This window comes from Lactuca serriola, chromosome 3 (assembly GCF_051521515.1).
Source record: "Lactuca serriola cultivar US96UC23 chromosome 3, Lser_US96UC23_V15, whole genome shotgun sequence".
NCBI lineage: Eukaryota > Viridiplantae > Streptophyta > Magnoliopsida > Asterales > Asteraceae > Lactuca > Lactuca serriola.
In genome coordinates this window covers 44328451-44349225 of record NC_136410.1, presented here as the reverse complement: position 1 = coordinate 44349225, position 20775 = coordinate 44328451, and the positions used below count along the sequence as shown (strand labels likewise).

At 34.3% G+C, this 20775-nt stretch overlaps 1 protein-coding gene across 1 annotated transcript; it reads right to left on the bottom strand.

The window, feature by feature from the left end:
* Positions 1-15302: 15302 nt before the first annotated feature.
* On the bottom strand, positions 15303-16721 carry JAZ10 (jasmonate-zim-domain protein 10). Its single transcript, XM_079029976.1, has 4 exons — positions 16461-16721; positions 16006-16365; positions 15824-15881; positions 15303-15681 (listed from the first exon to the last, which is right to left on the bottom strand). Exons 1-4 carry the CDS (start codon positions 16546-16548, stop codon positions 15627-15629), a joined length of 561 nt encoding a protein of 186 aa, XP_078886102.1. The 5' UTR covers positions 16549-16721; the 3' UTR covers positions 15303-15626.
* Between the last annotated feature and the right edge of the window lie 4054 nt (positions 16722-20775).

Below are 20775 nucleotides of genomic sequence, written 5' to 3'. Positions count from 1 at the left end.
TTTTGATTTTGTGTTTAAAAGCTGAAACCAAATGAAGTATTCAATAATTGTTCTTTAGATTTGATTTTCTGATTTTTAGATGTTAATGGTCTAGTGTGCACTGGCAGTGGGTTTCATGTTCAATTTTTTTGGTTGGCTTGTGTTTATAAGTTGAAACCAAATGAAGTACTTTTTTTTGTTGGCCGAATGCTTGTAAACATGTGTTTTAGTTTGTACTTTAGTCTTTGGGCATCAAATATTTGAAGAACGAAATGAATACTTTATTTATTTAGCAAATTACCAACAAACTTTGTCAAATTTAAGGTTTAAATATAGTTGAAAAACATCAAGCATGGCTTTGTTCAATATTATAATGAAATTGTTTGGTATATTTATATGTAGATTTGAAAAGTAAAAGCACATTAAAGGAAAATTTTTCTTAAAATGCTCGAGGATGAATCAAAAACCGAACAATATCGCCATCCGCCTAATGTCAACCATCATGTGTTTTCATTTTTTTTTTGGTATCATTTGAATATATAATAATTTTTTTAATCATTGATTTATATCATACGTTTTGGTTATGTTACTTCTTGAGAAAGATATATTGGATAACGTTGATTATTACTTTATACTTTTATTAGTGATTTTACATCTAGAAAAAACTCACACCAATATTTTTTTATAACTTTATGCAGTTTCATATTTATAACATCAGTTGCATAATTGAATAAAAATACCGAAGTTGGAACAAGTAGCTTCTTTCAAAGCTTAATGAACCTCAATTGTAAGTTTTTCATCTCTTTTATCAATTTGTATATGAATTTTGATATTTTGCTTTAAATTATTGGAATTTGAAGGGGCCCTTTCTTTCTTTTTGCCCTGAGCCTCTTATCTATTGGAACCGGCCCTAGGTCTCACATGCGGGAACGAGACCTGCAAAATCACAAAACGACGCCATTTTACAAAAAATAAATAAATAAATAAATAAATAAAATGAAAATAGACGATTTAACTCGCAAACATGCAATAAAAATAACTAGGGGTGTTAATTGAGCCGGATTCACGTTGGCGGATAAGAATACATCAACCCAACCCAACTCATACTTGTATTCAGATTCGCAGGTCAGAAACATCAACACAACCTAACTCACATAACCTGTTTAGCTATGCAGGGTCACGGGTTTATGGGTATTTAAAGATAGAGTGACGAGCGTTTGTGGGCCGGTGGAGCGTAGTATTGGTGGTTTGCGGCTTTGCGTCAGTGGCTTGGTGGGTTGCAACACCAAGATGTCAAATCAGGCAATCGTGTCGTGTTTTTGTTTGACACGACACGACATGACATTGTTTTATTTAACACAACACGATGTCGTGTTTATTTTCAATAACACCAAAATAAGTCGATTAAAACACAAGACGACACGACAAACATAAAATAATATAATTATTAGTGTATTTAATTTATACTTAATCACATATAATTCGAAAAACACGACAAACACATGCTAAATCGTGTCAATTTCATGTCGAATTTTAAACACGACACGATACAAACTCGTGTTTTTGCATTTGACATGAACACAACACGAATCCAAATTTCAATTTCGTCTCAATTTCGTTTCATATCGTGTATTTTTGTTGTGTAGTGTCATAAATTGACATCCCTACCGACATTAGGTGGTGAGGTAGTAAGGTAAGGGCTAGATATGTGGTGTTTTTGAGTAACAAGGAGATAAAGATTGAGTTTTTGATTGAGTATGACACATCGCACTCATAAGTCATATATATATATATATATATATATATATATATATATATATATATATATATATATATATATATATATATATATATATATATATATGTGTGTGTTGGATTAGTGTCTAAGTCCATAACTATTTTGGTATGTACTCGACCCGATGGTGCATGGTCCTTTTGGGTTGCCTTCACCAAAGCAACTTGATTGTAGAAATAAATAAAGAGAGAGAGGTTATTATGATTTATTAATATGTTATAAGAATAATATATTAAAGGAGAAATCATATTTGTTTAATTAATATTGGTCAATAATTAATTAAGAATTAATTTTGTGATCAAGTGTAATTAATTAAACTAGAGGGGCTGAATTGTAATTATGTGATAGTTACAAAATAAGGTAAGGATTATCTTACATATATGGTGAACGAATTTGAGGTGTAAATCCCTTAGAATTCGACTAGGATAAGGGTTTTTAGGACTTATCTTATGGTTGCTTGGTGGACAAGCAACTAGATAAGGATAAGGACTAAAACCTTAATCTTTACACCTATATAAACCCCTAGGGCTTAGGAATTCGTCTAACCCTTCCCAAGAGGTCCTAAGGACGAATTCTAACCTCCCTCCTCTCTCTTTATACCTTCTTCACTTGCTTATGGTGTTTGTAAGCCATTAGAGGAGTGACACTTGTGACTCTCAGCTTTCCAAGGTCAATTCAAGGAGGAATTGGATTGTTATTGCTATATAACAATCAAGGTATGTTCTTAAACCTAATTACATGTGAATTCTGATTTCCATATGCTAGAATTAGGGTTCAAAGTCTTGGATTCAAAGTATGTACAATAGAGAAACCTAGATCCAAGCTTTAGGGTTTGTATGAGCACATAGGATGTCTTATGACCAAAACCCATCAGTGGTATCAGAGCCATGATTGGTTTCTATTGTATTGATGCTTGATGTAACTGAAAATCGTGTTTTGGTCTCACTGTTCGACCTGACTCGGCGAGTCACTCTTGGACTCGGCGAGTTCCAGAGGGTGACTCGGCGAGTCGGTGCGTCAGATAGTGCTTATCTCGGGATTTCTTGCTGTTTTTGCATTTGGATAATTACCTTATCATGTTAGATTAATATTAATCCGATTATATGATATATTTGACTATATTTTTAATCTAATTGAAGATATTTATCAATTAATAAGATAATTGTTTCCTTATAAGATAATTGATTAATTATTTTAAGAAAATTGATAAATTATTTTGCAAGAAATCATCAAATATGGATAATTATGTGATTAAATGTTAATTTGAATTATTTGTTATTTGATCCTTATTGTTGTGAAAAGTTTCATATTTGGCCCTTTAGGTTTTATAGTTTAAATTTGAACCCCAAAAGTTTTGTTGTTTTGAAATTTAAATAGTTGAAACCCTAATGTTTTGAAAAAGGTTTCAAAACTTGCCCTCAAGTTTTGGAATTTAAATTTTGATTAATTGTTTAATTTTGATGTATATTTAAATTCTAAACCCTAATGTAACATCCCCCTCTGGCACGTATCACAATATTGTCCGCTTTGGGCCACTCGGCACGAGGACTTCCCAGGGGGTCACCCATCCTGGTACTACTCCCGCCCGAGCACGCTTAACTGCAGAGTTCTTATGGGATCTGCTGCCCTCACGACTTTAAAACGCGTTGTGACAAGGAAGGTATCCACACCCCTTTTATAAGGAAATGTTTCGTTCTCCTTCCAAGCCGATGTGGGATCAGATCTAACCCACTTTCACCCCCCGTTATAGGGTTCGACGTCCCCGTCGAACACATCGACCCGTGCCCTAGCTCTGATACCATTTATAACATCCCCCTCGGGCACGTATCACAATATTGTCCGCTTTGGGCCACTCGGCACGAGGACTTCCCAAGGGGTCACCCATCCTGGTACTACTCCCGCCCGAGCACGCTTAACTGCAGAGTTCTTATGGGATCTGCTGCCCTCACGGCTTTAAAACGCGTTGTGACAAGGAAGGTATCCACACCCTTTTTATAAGGAAATGTTTCGTTCTCCTTCCAAGCCGATGTGGGATCAGATCTAACCCACTTTCACCCCCCGTTATAGGGTTCGACGTCCCCGTCGAACACATCGACTCGTGCCCTAGCTCTGATACCATTTATAACATCCCCCTCGGGCACGTATCACAATATTGTCCGCTTTGGGCCACTCGGCACGAGGACTTCCCAAGGGGTCACCCATCCTGGTACTACTCCCGCCCGAGCACGCTTAACTGCAGAGTTCTTATGGGATCTGCTGCCCTCATGGCTTTAAAACACGTTGTGACAAGGAAGGTATCCACACCCCTTTTATAAGGAAATGTTTTGTTCTCCTTCCAAGCTGATGTGGGATCAGATCAAACCCACTTTCACCCCCCATTATAGGGTTCGACGTCCCCGTCGAACACATCGACCCGTGCCCTGGCTCTGATACCATTTGTAACATCTCCCTCTGGCACGTATCACAATATTGTCCGTTTTGGGCCACTTGGCACGAGGACTTCCCAGGGGGTCACCCATCCTGGTACTACTCCCGCCCGAGCACGCTTAACTTTATGGGATCTGCTGCCCTCACGGCTTTAAAACACGTTGCGATAGGGAAGGTATCCACACCCCTTATATGGAGATGTTTCGTTCTCCTTCCAAGCCGATGTGGGATCAGATCTAACCCAATTTCACCCCCCATTATAGGGTTCGACGTCCCCGTCGAACACATCGACCCATGCCCTGGCTCTGATACCATTTGTAACATCCCCCTCGGGCACGTATCACAATATTGTCCGCTTTGGGCCACTCGGCAGGAGGACTTCCCAGGGGGTCACCCATCCTGGTACTGCTCCCGCCCGAGCACGTTTAACTGCAGAGTTCTTATGGGATCTGCTGCCCTCACGGCTTTAAAACGCATTGTGACAAAGAAGGTATCCACACCCCTTTTATAAGGAAATGTTTCGTTCTCCTTCCAAGCCGATGTGGGATCAGATCTAACCCACTTTCACCCCCCATTATAGGGTTCGACGTCCCCGTCGAACACATCGACCCGTGCCCTAGCTCTGATACCATTTGTAACATCCCCCTATGGCACGTATCACAATATTGTCCGCTTTGGGCCACTCGGCACGAGGACTTCCCAGGGGGTCACCCATCCTGGTACTACTCCCGCCCGAGCACGCTTAACTGCAGAGTTCTTATGGGATCTGCTGCCCTCACGGCTTTAAAACGCGTTGTGACAAGGAAGGTATCCACACCCCTTTTATAAGGAAATGTTTCGTTCTCCTTCCAAGCCGATGTGGGATCAGATCTAACCCACTTTGAAAGTGGGTTAGATCTGATCCCACATCGGCTGGGAAGGAGAACTAAGCATTCCTTATAAGGGGTGTGGATACCTTTCCTATAACAACGCGTTTTAAAGCCGTAAGGGCAGCAGATCCCATAAGAACTCTGCAGTTAAGCGTGCTCGGGCGGGAGTAGTACCAGGATGGGTGACCCCGTGGGAAGTCCTCGTGCCGAGTGGCCCAAAGCGGACAATATTGTGATACGTGTCAGTGCCAGAGGGGGATGTTACAAATGGTATCAGAGCTAGGGCACGGGTCGATGTGTTCGACGGGGACGTCGAACCCTATAATGGGGGGTGAAAATGGGTTAGATCTGATCCCACATCGGCTTGGAAGGAGAACGAAACATCTCCATATAAGGGGTGTGGATACCTTCCCTATCACAACGCGTTTTAAAGCCGTGAGGGCAGCAGATCCCATAAGAACTCTGCAGTTAAGCGTGCTCGGGCGGGAGTAGTACCACGATGGGTGACCCCCTGGGAAGTCCTCGTGCCGAGTGGCCCAAAGCGGACAATATTGTGATACGTGCCAGAGGGAGATGTTACACCTAATGTGTTGAAATGTTTCAAAACTTGCCCTCAAGTTTTGGAATTTAAAAGTTGATTAAAAGTTTAATTAGGAATGTTAAATTCTAAAACTCTAGCATAGTTTTGAAAAAGTTCAAATCACACCCTTATGGTTTTATTAATTAATTAAGGTGTATAATTAAAAGAGGTTTAATAAATCCATAAAAGTTTAGGTCTACAATTAAAAGTATAATTGTTAAATTAGACCACCTAGTATTTTGAAAGTATAAAATACACTCTATACTATATATAACATTAAAAGTCTAACATTATATATATGTATGAATAAAAGTCAGTCTTACCGTTAGTAGGCCTCATTCACGAAGCTAGTCTATAAGGGGTGTTTAAGGAAATTGCCTATAAAATGGCGATTGAATGGGTATCCACTCTTACCCACCGCACTCTTGACTAGTGGAGGGTCGTTAGCCGAACGGGTAGGATAGGACGAAACCTTCCATTATAAGTATAATGAATTACTAAAGTAACTAAATGTTTTCATAAAATTCCCAATCTTAGTTACTTAGGCAAAAGTGAATTGATGCAATTCCATGAAATTACACTTTGTGCCCTTGCGAAGACGTTAGTGGAGCGTGTGTGGTTTACCAGCACACTAATTGGTTCTAAGCAAAGGTAGCAAAGGGTGACTCAATGTTTGTCATAGTTCGGTGGAGCGTGTGTGGTTTACCGGCACATCGAATAGGTGACTGTAACATGTGAGGGAACCATGTAAGTTTGCATGGTTATTCACACCCGCTTTGTGATCCTCGGCATCCCAGTCACAAACAAGAGGGGCATATCGAGATTTAAACATGCCATTGAAAGTTCAATGAATCTCAAAGGATCTAGGAGTTTTCATAGGTTTAAAACTTAAATTTCTTTTTTGATTTTTCTGGTGGAAATTAGTGAATCGTCATTCACTTACCTTCAAATATTCTCCAATTTGGGTTACGGCATCCCTCTCCTGAGTTGTAGAATATTGTGTTGGGTCCTAGCCTTAGTATCTCATTTGGGTGATTTACTAAGGACTCAATCTATCAACTAACTTGAATTCGTTTTTCTCCCGTTTTGTAGATGTCAAAGTTCGACAACTATGGTCTTCTCAAATCCCGTGGAACAAGCATTCCACATGAAGATGGTATTCCACGATTCGATCGAGGAACAAGAAATCATGCTTCACTTCCCCCACCTCCTCCAATTGTTCTCCCTAACCCACAAGATCGAAGAATTGAAAGGTTCAACATCACTAAAGCCCTATTGGAAATGAAACATGAAGATGGTAAACCCGTGCGTGCCCACGTTCTAGGAATGAAATCACACATTGATAGGTTGATAATGTTGGGTGTGTCATTCCCGAATGAGTTGGCTGTGAATTGGGTTTTGCAGTCACTTCCAGAATCATATAATGAGTTCAAAAGAAAGTATTATATGATGAATTATGACGACAACCTCATTGACCTAACTTACATGCTCATTGCTGCCGAATCAGAAATGATTTGGCGAAACAATGGAGCGTATTTGTTGGGAAAGTCAACCAACCATACTTCCGAGGACGTTCTAGGAGAACCGACCTGCGTTTGCTGCCAAAGGAAAGGGCGTTGGATACAAGTCTGCCAAAAGAGCCTGAAGAGTCCAAAAGATGGGAGAGTCAAAGAGTATGGCTGCGCTTCAGGTAAAATCCACTATCTAACTCAATTAAGTTCCTATTCATTGATTCTTAATGTGATAAGATTGCATTTGAATGTTTTGCAGGATCGGTGAAAAGAAAGGAAGCTTGGTGAAAGAGCAAGAAGAATCTAATCACAAGGAATGGATCTTGATCGCATGGACTTGAAGATTAGATTTTGAACTTAGATAGTTATGATAGAGTTGTTAGAAATTTTCTTTTGAAATACATAGTTTTCAATGGATTTTGCATTGTAAGGACATATGTTTTCCGCTGCTTTTATAAATAAAATAAATTTTCGTTTGACTTATTTATTTATTTGTTTATTTCCTTGCAATGAAATCGTTATGAAAATTGGTGTCTGCATATTTCTACAACAAATGGATATGATTCTTATTTATGGTGTTTATGGAAAAGTCGAAAATTTACCAAATAGGGAGAGTTTTCTCATCGCCCAAGTTTCAATTGGACAGAAATTTGGAATCATGCAACTTGGTTGCACGATGAATGAGAAATTTTATATATGGAAATTAGACTAATTCGTTGACAAGGTGTCAAGTGAAGGACTAAGAGATCGAGCACACAATGTTGCGTGTTGATCAAGTCCACCATAAGAGTAAAAAATGATATTCGTCATGATTTACTATGGGTTTAGTAAATATGATTATACTTACATGATTAGGTGTAATTTTGAATTGATTAAAGGGTTTAAATCAATAGCAGAACGAATAAGAAGAATCAAGTAGGCAGAAAGATAAAAGTTACTCCATTCTAAGATGAAGGGAGAGTACCTTTTATGCTTTATGATAGGTCTTAATGATTAAGAACCATATCTCAGTTGATCCTCTAAGTGAGTCTTAGTACAATTGTATGTCTAAGAAGAGGAATCAAGAATTGAAGAAATGGTTAAATCAATAAGTCAATCATACTTCGTTCCAATAACAAATCTTGAAGTGTTTTGATAAAAACTACACTAACTCTTGAATATTTGTTTGTCAAGAAATGTTTATTGACAAGAGAATCTTATATGTCAAGGAGTCAGTGGGAGTCTTAGTGGTCTTGAAAAGTTTCAAGAACAAATCAAATAAACCTTATCGATCATCACTAGCACACGAGTTGAGGTTTACAACCTATCGTGTTGACATTATTTTGATTCTGTGCCAATCCAATCGAGTTAATTATGCATGTGAGTTCTATGAGTTCTCATTTTGAACGCAGAAAAGGCAAAGCACCTTAATCAATGAAAGGTACATTGATAGGAAAGGGTGAGCTGCTTAACTACTTGGAAGACATGGTGGGCAGCTGTGCTACCATAAAGGCAAGAAATCGAGATCAAGAAAGTTCGAACCATAAGAGTTTGAATTTGTCGTAAACTTTGGTTTTGACAAATTCACAAGGATAGGAACACATACACCGCTCAAATCTAAGTGTCATAAGATTTCCTCCTTCATGAAAATGATTGTGAGGAAATGCTTTCACTAAGAAAGATTTAAGAAGATAGTGATTGTAAAATTGCATTCTCGAATTCGATTATGGTTACGGTATCCCTTTCCATAATTTGAATTGTGAGGTTTGGCAATTAGTCTTAATTGTTTGGACACACATATGAACTATCGAAGGCAAAGGTGTATAAGTTCAAGAAGCCTTGATAAAAGATTATCAAAGCACTATGTATTAGAAACATGGACTTAAGAAATTCAATAGGTACTGTCTTTCTGGAAGTTAAGATGTTTAAGAATACATGTCGAAGCTAGTGGGAGCATAAGTGTTATGTTTTATAATAATCATCATGATAGTGAGAGCATAAATGTTATGATTGTATGATTATTAAGGAAAGTATTGCAAGGTTAGCAATATTAATTATAGAAAACAAGAGTCATACTTTGCAAAGTCGCAATAGTTGAAGAGTTGTTTTGCTATAATTAAGGGAGAGAATATTATGCTTCATTTCAAATCTAAAGGTTTAGGTTGAGAAATGTTAATAAAATTTAGTCAAAGGTACAAAGTGTGTTCTTAAAATTTCTATTATGATTACGGCATCCCTCTTCACAATTCGAATTTTGAGAACATAGCAAATAAAACATTATGTGTCGTGTCCCATACGCTTTTGGATCGATTGCAAATGCTTTAATGTTTGACCATTCTAAAATTTTCCAAATTTCTAGCGCATTTAGAGGGAAAAAGGACAAGAATTGGTTTTGACTAAAACAATTAAACAACTATCAAAGGACAATCCAAAGTTCGACGATGATTGGTCGCTTGTGAGTAGTTGGAAGTATAGTATTGGAAGATATTAAAATGTTCTCATATTGGATGGACCATATCAACATCATTAGGAATAGATAAGATCCTATTAAAAATAAGTTGTCATATGGAAAATATGGAAATGTATCTATATTAGGAGGTAAATATTGAAAATCTATGTCTAGATTAGAAACTTTTATGCAAAAGGATGTTCAAAGGAATGTACTTTGAGTGAGAGACATCATATCTAAGGAATTGTCTTGTAACAATCTCTGATAGAGGACTTTGTAATATTATTGGCAATAGTCTTTGTGACTTTGGTGCATTGGCATTACGAAAGGGTAAGTTGCATAAAGTGTTAGAATCTAGCATTTTCTATAAGTAGCAAGAATTGATATTCTTACACTTATGGAAAAAGGATTTGGAGTTGTAAAATGAGAAAGATTGGAAATGTGTTCAATTGATCTATTTCACAAAGTAAGAACCATAGGTAAACATTGTGTGCATGCTGGGAGCATGAGACAGGTGTTGGAATTCAAGTAAGAAGTTGATTAACCGAAACGAAAAATAATGAGTAATCAATATGGTGATAAATAAAAGGTGTTTTATTTATACTCAAAGGTTTGAGGCCATATGGGATTAGTATTATTCTTGTGTTTCACTTTGCATGTTTTGACTTGCAGGATAATTGAGTTTATTAAGAATAATCGAATTATTCGAACGGGCCACAGTCATTCATATGTTGGAAGTAGATATGAATGAAGACTGTCGTGAATTGGTGTGTGGATTGTCTAAAAGAGTATTAAACAAAAGCAAATGTTTGCTGCAACGTTCATGAGTGCTTATGAATATGATTTGAGCATTGGATTAAACCCACGCTCACTTGGATCACTCCATGAATTGTATCACGAGTGATTGGTGAGACGATAACATCTTATATTCTTGAAACCGAGATGTGTGAGTTGTATCTTGCGAATCGGTTGCACATTGATAATATGTAAACGCACTAGTAACTTGGTGTTATAAAACATATTGTTGTGTGTGGTTCGGTGAGTGAGTACAAGCGAGCATTGTATCAAAGTTTATCCATTCCTTTTATTCAAAGTAGGATAAAAGCGATATCTTTGGGCCCCTCGATGGTTTAATGATGACAAACGTAAATGCTCGGCCGAGCTAGGGCTAATTTGATTTGTTCAATTAGTCAGTCATCATAAATCGGGAATCGAGATATAGTACAACGAGAATGATTTAAAATCATATCTCATATGATATCTAGAATGGAGGAATATATGATCCCTTATCTAAGGACACGCGTATTTGATATGATCAGAGTTGACAGCGGCTTTGGAAAGCTACGATTGCAGATCGGGATCCGAAGTCATACGCAGAATAGTTATTAGACTTATCCAAGTGGGAGACTGTTGGATTAGTGTCTAAGTCCATAACTATTTTGGTATGTACATGGTGCATGGTCCTTTTGGGTTGCCTTCACCAAAGCAACTTGATTGGAGAAATAAATAAAGAGAGAGAGGTTATTATGATTTATTAATATGTTATAAGAATAATATATTAAAGGAGAAATCATATTTGTTTAATTAATATTGGTCAATAATTAATTAAGAATTAATTTTGTGATCAAGTGTAATTAATTAAACTAGAGGGGCTGAATTGTAATTATGTGATAGTTACAAAATAAGGTAAGGATTATCTTATATATATGGTGAACGAATTTGAGGTGTAAATCCCTTAGAATTCGACTAGGATAAGGGTTTCTAGGACTTATCTTATGGTTGCTTGGTGGACAAGTAACTAGATAAGGATAAGGACTAAAACCTTAATCTTTACACCTATATAAACCCCTAGGGCTTAGGAATTCGTCTAACCCTTCCCAAGAGGTCCTAAGGACGAATTCTAACCTCCCTCCTCTCTCTTTATACCTTCTTCACTTGCTTATGGTGTTTGTAAGCCATTAGAGGAGTGACACTTGTGACTCTCAGCTTTCCAAGGTCAATTCAAGGAGGAATTGGATTGTTATTGCTATATAACAATCAAGGTATGTTCTTAAACCTAATTACATGTGAATTCTGATTTCCATATGCTAGAATTAGGGTTCAAAGTCTTGGATTCAAAGTATGTACAATAGAGAAACCTAGATCCAAACTTTAGGGTTTGTATGAGCACATAGGATGTCTTATGACCAAAACCCATCAATTGGTTCATGCGAAAATATAAATATCTTGCGAAAACGCGAAAACAAATTTTATCTTATAAAAATCAAACACATGTACTATATAAAAAAAAAAATTATTAGCAATAAATTAAAGATAATAAGTTTACATTGGATGATATTATGGTAATATAGATTTAAAGATGGTTTTAATAATTATTTTTTTTCACGTCCTTAATCATTTTTAAATTCATGTTTTCATAATAAAAATGTTAAAAATCATACTTTTATGAAACATTTTTTCATCTATCATCGATTATCATCATGTATTTCAAAGTTTGGATGAATTATTTTCCAAAATATAATGTTGAGGTAACACAATATTATAGGTGTTTCTTGTTTTCGCGTTTTCACAAATTATTTGTATTTTCGAATGAAACCTCCCCTATATATATATATATATATATATATATATATATATATATATATATATATATATATATATATATATATATATATATATATATATATATATATATATATATATATATATATATATATATATATATTGGCGGATTAATCCACGTAACCCAACACGGCCTATAAAATAAATGGGTTGGCGGGCCATAAATTTCAACCCAAATTTATTTATTTTCATATCGGGTTACAGGTTGGGTCGATAATTTTTAGAAAAAAAAAAACTTTTTTTTTGTGCTAGAAAACTTCAAAGATCATTTTCATTGAAAAAAAACAGTTGCATAATATAGTTCTGACAAAAGAAAATGCAAATAATAATAATAATAATTTCAAAGATGTTTTATAATATAGTCCCTACGAAGATGGTATGGTACCTACAAATTTCGTGGCTATTTCTTAAAATCCAAATTTTTTTCCCCAATTATTGGAAACCCCTTATGAGGAAGCCTAATTTATTTAATTTTTTCTCGGTAAATAAGCAAGGAAAAAAGAGACTTGTACAATGAAAAACTAATTATTCAAGAGCTTGTTTTGTAAACTTGTAATTTTCGTACAAGATTTAAATAATGAACCGTCTTGTGCAAATTGGTTGTTTTAACCGGAGAGTTGTTTGTCAATCATCAAAGTGCACAGTGAGTGAATTGTAAACTTCTACGAATTTTTAAAATCTATATATTTATACGGTTGTTGTACTTGTACCAATACATCCAAAATTCATATAAGGCCATGAGGAATGAGATATGTGAATGGGTGCTAAAGGAGCTTGCTAGTGAGAGGAGAGAGAAGAACTCCAACTTACCATAATGGTCCCGGTCTTTGATCCAATAAATCATTTTACACCCATAATCTTTAAATACTTATATAATACATTTTTAATGCAATTTACATCCACAATCTTCTTTGAATATTTAGGGACAAAATATTTATTTAATGTAATTTTTTCTTTAATTTTTTTAATCATGTTTAAATCATTTTGTAAATTGTTTTATTTAATATGAAATATTTGTGTTTTATAAAAATAGAATTTGTTTAAGTTTGAAAATAAACAAATAAAAAACGTGCCGGTCTATTATGCTATTACTTCCCAATAAATTCTAAGAAGAACATTTTATTGAGGTGGCATCATAAAGATTAAGATGACAGTGTGCTAAGCTTAAGTGGCAATATGTTACTGCTAGAGGGTGTAGTGCCACGATTACTACACTATCTTCTTGCTATATAGGCGTCACCTCATTGTCATGTCATTTTTACTATAAAAGTGTGGTTCTTTGTCACGCATTAGGTGTGAGAACCATGACATGCCACGTTACTTTTTTAACAATTTAATTTTAATAAAACTTAAAATTTCATTAATTGAAATAAAAGAAATACATAGTAGAATTATAAAAACTTAGAAACTTCAAACCACAAAAAAAACATTAAACAGAAGTACACAAATAAAGAAATTAAAACATATTAAATGAAGAGAAAGACATTTTCAAATGATTTTGAGAGAAATAGAGGTGTTGGTGTGGTTTAAAAAATTAATGTTTATGAGTATTTATAGGATATAAAATTTGAGAAAAAAAAACTTAGCAAGTAGTCATTGAAAGTGAGAGATATGAGGCAATATAGATGAGAGAGATGCGGTAGAAGCTAGCTGCATTGGGATGAACCGCGGCAGGAACCGCATGGTGGGAACGGTGTGCCGTTTTGCTGAGGTGGTGAACGACGGCTACAACCGCACCTATACACTAAAGCCTAAGGATGTTATCACTCTCACTAATATAAGAACTAAAATTTTCATTCACTTCAATTAGCTAAGTTGAAAGGACCAAAAAGACTACGAATTACCAAATAGGACATTTTAGAATGATTTAATGCAATTTAGTTAATGAATCACAAACATATTTGATATTTCCCATCCACGCAACATTGACCATTGTAGTCATTGAAGCTTGTAAATATTCTTAATTTATCTTCTAACAATATATCTTTCAAATGTTTGGATACTGCATTATGCAAAGTTAATAGTCCCATATTGATTACTACAACTTTATTGGAATCTATGAACAAGAAGAGCAAACCAAATATCCAGTGCTACTATTTGTATCCTTCTTTTACATAAAAAAATCAAACACTCACAAACTCACCCACTTACATCTGAAACTTACATAGAAGGGGTACACCAAACAATGGGTTACATTTATAGAATAAGCCTATCCTTATTTGTGTTGAATGTTTATCCAATAGTCAATAGTCGATATAAATGATATGCATGACAGTGCATGACATCAATCCAAAATTGTAATCTATAATTCTATAAAGTTGAGACTTGAGATGAAAAAGCAAACCCCATTTTTCAAAAAGAATCACCAACATCAATAATGTATCGGAATCGAATCAAAGGTATAATAACATAACCCTATTTCAGTGGAACAGACCCGACCATTTGTAAAGAGATTCCAAATTGTTGCTTGACAATCAACTTACAAGAATCCAACATTAAAGGCGTGTTGCCATGATAAAAATATGCAAAAGTATATATGTTAGTGACAACGTATTATTTACAAAAGTGTATTGTGTATTGCAAGGTGCACATTAAAAATATTTTTAATTAAGGGTAATATTGTAACTTGTCATAAAATGTAGGCAACTTTTTACTTTTAAGGGTAATATTGTAATTTGTTACAAAATGTAGGCAATTTTCTTGTTAAATGTTATTTAAATTAATTTTTAGATTATGAGTTTTTGTTTAAAATAAAAGCTAAAAGCCTTTTTTTTCATTTTTTTCAAGTTTCTTCTTAAATCTAAAAGTAAAAGCTTTGTATTGAACACATCGAATATATTTTCAAATAATTAGAAATTACTTTGTAGCTACACATATCAAATTTGAAAGTATGTATTAACTATTAAGTAGTTTATAGTTAACAAACTTAACAGGAAATGTGAAACCGACAAAATAAAAAATGTTCTGCCGTTATATATAGCTCGCTAATGTAAATGTGAATGAGCTAATTTGTATTTGTTTTATAAATAAGCGCAACATAAAGAAATATGAATGGAAAATAGATCTGAAAACCATGAAGCGAAAGATAAGATTACAGCGAATCAAAGGTCTTAAAAAAGTATATTAAAATGAATTGTCACGTTTCCAAATATGACTTGGTCAAATTGAGGAACCTTTGAACAACATTAGTCGATAATAAACAAACCAAACGTGGTCATATATGATTATGTTGACCACCATATTATCCAACTATAAATAATAATAATAATAAAAAGAATCATTTCTGTAATTGGCCTAATAACTCCACATATCACCAAACCCTTTTCAGAAAAAGAAAAAAGAAAAAAAAAAAGTTCATATAATTAAAGTCTTTGTATATTTGTATTTCTATATATCTTCTCTTTCGGCCTTTTCTTCAATGTAAAGAAGCATTTTCTTGTGAATACGCGTATGGAGATGCCGACACCTGCCTGCACAATTTTCCAAAATAGAAGATAAGCAAAGAATGATTTTAATTAATTGATATTTATATTTTTAAAAAATAAAAAATTATCAAAAAATTTAAACGTTGTTATTGATGAGATGAAATCAAAACAGAAATTTGTAACAAACCTTTCTTTGCGCTTTTCCAGAAACCTCCTCAACGATTTCTTCCGTGATAATGGCAGATCTGATCAAAACGAACCAAATAAACATCAAAAACCGGTATAATCCTATGCAAATCGTGGAAATTGGAAAAGTAATGGATAATCAGAAGTTGTTAAACAGATTGTATACGTCGGCGTTGCGTTTACCTTTGTTGAGTGCTCCGCCTACCGCCGGATTTTGGTTGCTAACAGTAGTAGGCTTCACAAGTGTTGATTCAACAACAGTCTTATAACCTAAACTTCCACTCTCAGCTAGTTTCATGATATTCTCCGCTTGAATAGGAGAAACGTCGAAAACAGAAACTGTTCCGTTGTAGAAGATCGTCAAAGGAGCGCCACATCTAGCCATATTAACACTGCTACAATCCTGATTAAAAACTGGCAGAGTTTCAGATTGCTGAGGAGATGAACCTGACTTGCTCCCCACGAAACTCATGTTAGCAGATGCGGAAGCAATCGCAGTCTTCAGAAGCTCCGGATTGATCTTCGATATCACGCCTTGGATGTCTGCACAACCATATCCAATAATCCGGATCAGGAACAATGCGGATATAACGTAATTAACACAATAAACCAGTTAATTAACAGCAAATTAAACCTACCACGACGATCAGAAAGCTTCTTCGGAGCGGATAATGATTCAGCATTGAGACGAAAGAAATCGATTTCAACAGCGGGTGATCCCGACATGATCAATTTGCAAAGGATTCGTAATGGAGTTATTGATTTGAGAGAGAAAAATAGGGGGAGAGAAAGAGAAAAAAAGGAAGTGAATAATATTATGATGGGGAAAATAGTGATAAATAGAATAATAATTGTGTTGTGCAATATGCACGAGATAAATGTGATAAGGTGCCGTGAACCCCGTGTTTGATTCTTTGAGTCGTCTCTGATATATATTTTGGACTTTGTCACTTTCCTTTCGTCAAACACGCTTTCTTAGTTTCTTTTAATTATTTTAATACAAAAAAAGGAAGAGTCGTGGAAAGATTTGAACCCGTTGTTTCATTCGTATTGGGGACTCTAAAGTACAATAAACTAATTTTCTAAACAAATGGTAAATGCTAATATATATAACAAAGTGTAAATTATAAGTTTCGTATCTTTACTCTTTTGTAAGTGTGTGTTTTCATTGTACTCTTTTAATCATTATTTTTTTTTTTCTTTCAAAGATGGTAACTGTATCTGCATGGTGTGATATCAATGCTATCAACTAACCTAAATTTAATTTCAAAAAGTTCTTTAGTCGGTGGGATGCGCACCTCAAAGAGCCCACGCCACACTAGATTATCATTACCAACAGGGATTGATTCAAAAGAAATTTCAAACACCGTCTCTTTTTCAATTTGGTAAAGTTCAAGCCTACGATTCTAGACTTCAAACAATCATGTTAATCAAAGAGAGATGAGAAATCGATGGATAAAAAACGGTTATTGGCTTATTGCATGTCTGAATGAATCAAATAGTTGTTGGACTATTAATATACACATATTAGGCACATGTATTTCTACTCTACTTTGTGTATCTAGGACAAGGGGTGAGCAAAAAAATCGGATACCTGTTTTCAGAACCGGAACCGTAGGTTCCAGAACTGAAACCGCCTTAAGTGGTTCCTGTTCTGGTTCCTAAAGTTTTGGAACCGCCTTAAGTGGTTCCGGTTCCGGTTTCAGTTCTTATTTTTTTGGAACCGCTAACCGCAAGGTATATCCGCCGGAACCGATATATATATATATATATATATATATATATATATATATATATATATATATATATATATATATATATATATATATATATATATATAATCCATTTCCTTTTCTTTTTAATCAACTAATAGATAAATGACGTTTTGATTGTTTGTTATATATGAAGTTTGCAAATTTGATTTGTGAGAAAATGACCAGGGAAAAGATATATGATATGCTATATATATATATATATATATATATATATATATATATATATATATATATATATATATATATATATATATATATATATATATATATATATATATATATATATATATATATATATATATATATATATATATATAAAGATAGAAATATATCTAACAAATATTTTTTTAGGCAAATTTCGTAGGCCTGGCAATGGCGGGTTTTGACTCTGATCCGATCCAAACCGTTAACAATGATACGGGTTTGGAGCATAATTTTTTATCCGTTTACCCGTTAACGACCCGTACCCGCTAAACCTTTTATTAAAAGGGTCGGGTATGAATCTTCACCGATCCGCTCCATTTATAACTCGTCCGATATAAATTTTAGAATTATACAATTTTGTTTTATACTGCCTAAATTTTACTTTAAATTCCAATTGAAAGTCCAAAGAGAAAAGGCTAAGAGTAAACTATTTATACATAGGACTTGGGGAATGAACTTCTAGACTTCCAGTCTTCTTCCAAGAATCATGATATCATTTCATTTATATTTCATCATGTAATAATCAATCTCATTTATAAATCAATAAATTCAATTATCAACTAGAAGAAAGTTTGTAATTGTTATTCTCTATCAGTGGTCAAAAACCAATTGGAAGTAACTACAACAATGATTTTAATTCCAATCGAATGTCTTCGAGTACATAATGTGTTTTCTAAATCAACATTTGTTTTATTTAACAAATGTGATATTTTTATGATTTAAGTAAAATGTGTTTGATTATTCAAAAAACCTACAGGTTACAGGGCGAGTTTGGATATCTGCTGATTCGGTGGATAAGGGTATGAGTTTGATTATTCAAAACCCTGCGGGTTATGGAGCGGGTTTGGATCGAGTTTTGAAATTTGTTAAAAGGGTTTGGATCAAGGTTGATTCACTCCAAACTCACCCCATTGTCAGGTCTAAAATTTCGTTTCTTTATAACTATCATCATATATTGTTTAATGTATAAAAAAGTTAATGATTTCTCTCTTCTAAAAAAAATGATTCGCATCCCACATCGCCTGTTCGGTGCTGTTTGTTTTTTTGCAAAAAATCTCTTCAAACCTCTTATTATTGTACGACGCAGCACACGCATAACACTTTTAATTTCGTAGCTGTTTGTTTTTAGAACTCCTCAGAGTAAAAAACTTTTGCACGTGTTATGTTTGGCGCAACACTTATATTGCATATTCCAGCCTCTTCCAACTTCTTCTTCTTCTTTTTTCTTGATGAATTCTTGATTATATGTTGCTGAAATCTTATTATTCATTTTTTTTTGTTTATTCTTGTTGAATTTTTTTTTTTTTTGATTTTTTATATTGAATAATGATAATTTCTTGATGAAATATCATTATTTTTTGCTAAAATATCTTTATTTTTTGTTGAAATATCATAAATGCTTTCTGAAATGTCATACATTATTAATTTTTCAGTATTAAAAAACTATTTCAATTTATAAAATCAGTTTATTTTAATTTGTTAATATCTGCAGCAACATGCAGATGTTAAAAAACAAAACACGTTTCTTATTACAGTCTGCAGCCGTTTGGTCCAACTCTTCTACTGCAAAGGGTTGCAGAGGTGGTCCGCAGACTTTATAAATTTTTGCTTCAAAAAAACAAACAACACCATAGTAAGCAATAAGATGAGACGAGGAAGCTCAATTTTTTCAATCTAAGACTACCTTCATTGGCAACCCAACTCAACCTAAATATTTATTAGAAAACTATTTTCTCTATCTTCCACATACACAACCTAACTAACCATTAACTTTTATTCACATTAGCAACCCAACCCAATCCTCTATTTTATTTTTAAAAAATTATCAAAAAATATATCAACATTAAACTCATTTTGTAGATAATTTTATTTTATGTATTTTAATATACGTTATTTATTTTTAAAAATAAAATCACGTCTATTTTTTTATAAAATAAATGAAATATAAAAAAGAAAAACAGAGAAAAAGATCATGAACTATGGTGAGCTAGGTTGTGGGGGCAATCCGCTCACACCATTTCTTTTCTTTTTAATTTATATATTTAAGTTTTTTTGGTGAGCCATGGTGAGCTGTTCACCAATGAGGATAGTCTAATTTCGTAATTGGCTTAATATCAAATGGGCTGCCATGAAATGGAAATGGCTAAGTTAATATGGTTATTTTGAAACAGGGGTTCAGAGACGGAAAAATCCGTCGCTATTCCGTCGCTAAAAGACGATTGCGACGGATAAGCGATAAACATACTCTCTAGCCAATTAGAGTGTGGCTAATAACCTAGCGACAGATTTAGCGATGGATTACTTTTTCCTTGCGACGACCTTAGCGACGGATCATCCATTGCAAATTCGTCACTTGATACAGTTATTTAGGACACCGACGACAAAACTCAGCACCATTAATCCGTCGCTAATCCCTCACAAAACTCTATTCTATGTTCTTTTATGTTCTGTCGCTGATCCCTCTCAAATTTAATATATGATTTTTTTTTCTTTTCCATTGCTGATCCCTCGCAAATGAGTACTATCAAAATTTTTTTGTATTACAAATCTAAAACAAAAAATAATTATACAATCCCAAATCAAACATTATCATTTAAATACCAATAACATCAAATAAATATATAATCCAAATCCAAACATTAACAATGAAATACCGAAGTTAAATAGTCATTGCTATTTGATTTCAAAGTATAATATAAACATATTTCTGCATTTCCTCTCATATTTATGCATTTCCGAATATATCTTTTCTATTGTTTCATATCTTGCATCCGAAAGAACGATTGGAATGGAATTGGATTCCGATTCCTGTTCAATCTCATTGAATTAGGCAAACCAAGTGCCACTTACTTATTCCTGCAATGGAAGGAGACTTTGTTGGAAGCATTTGAAACCAAGTGTTGGACCGGAATGGAATTCAATTCCCATTCCGACCAAAAAGTAAATGGTAATATATGTTGGTGAAAGAAAATAC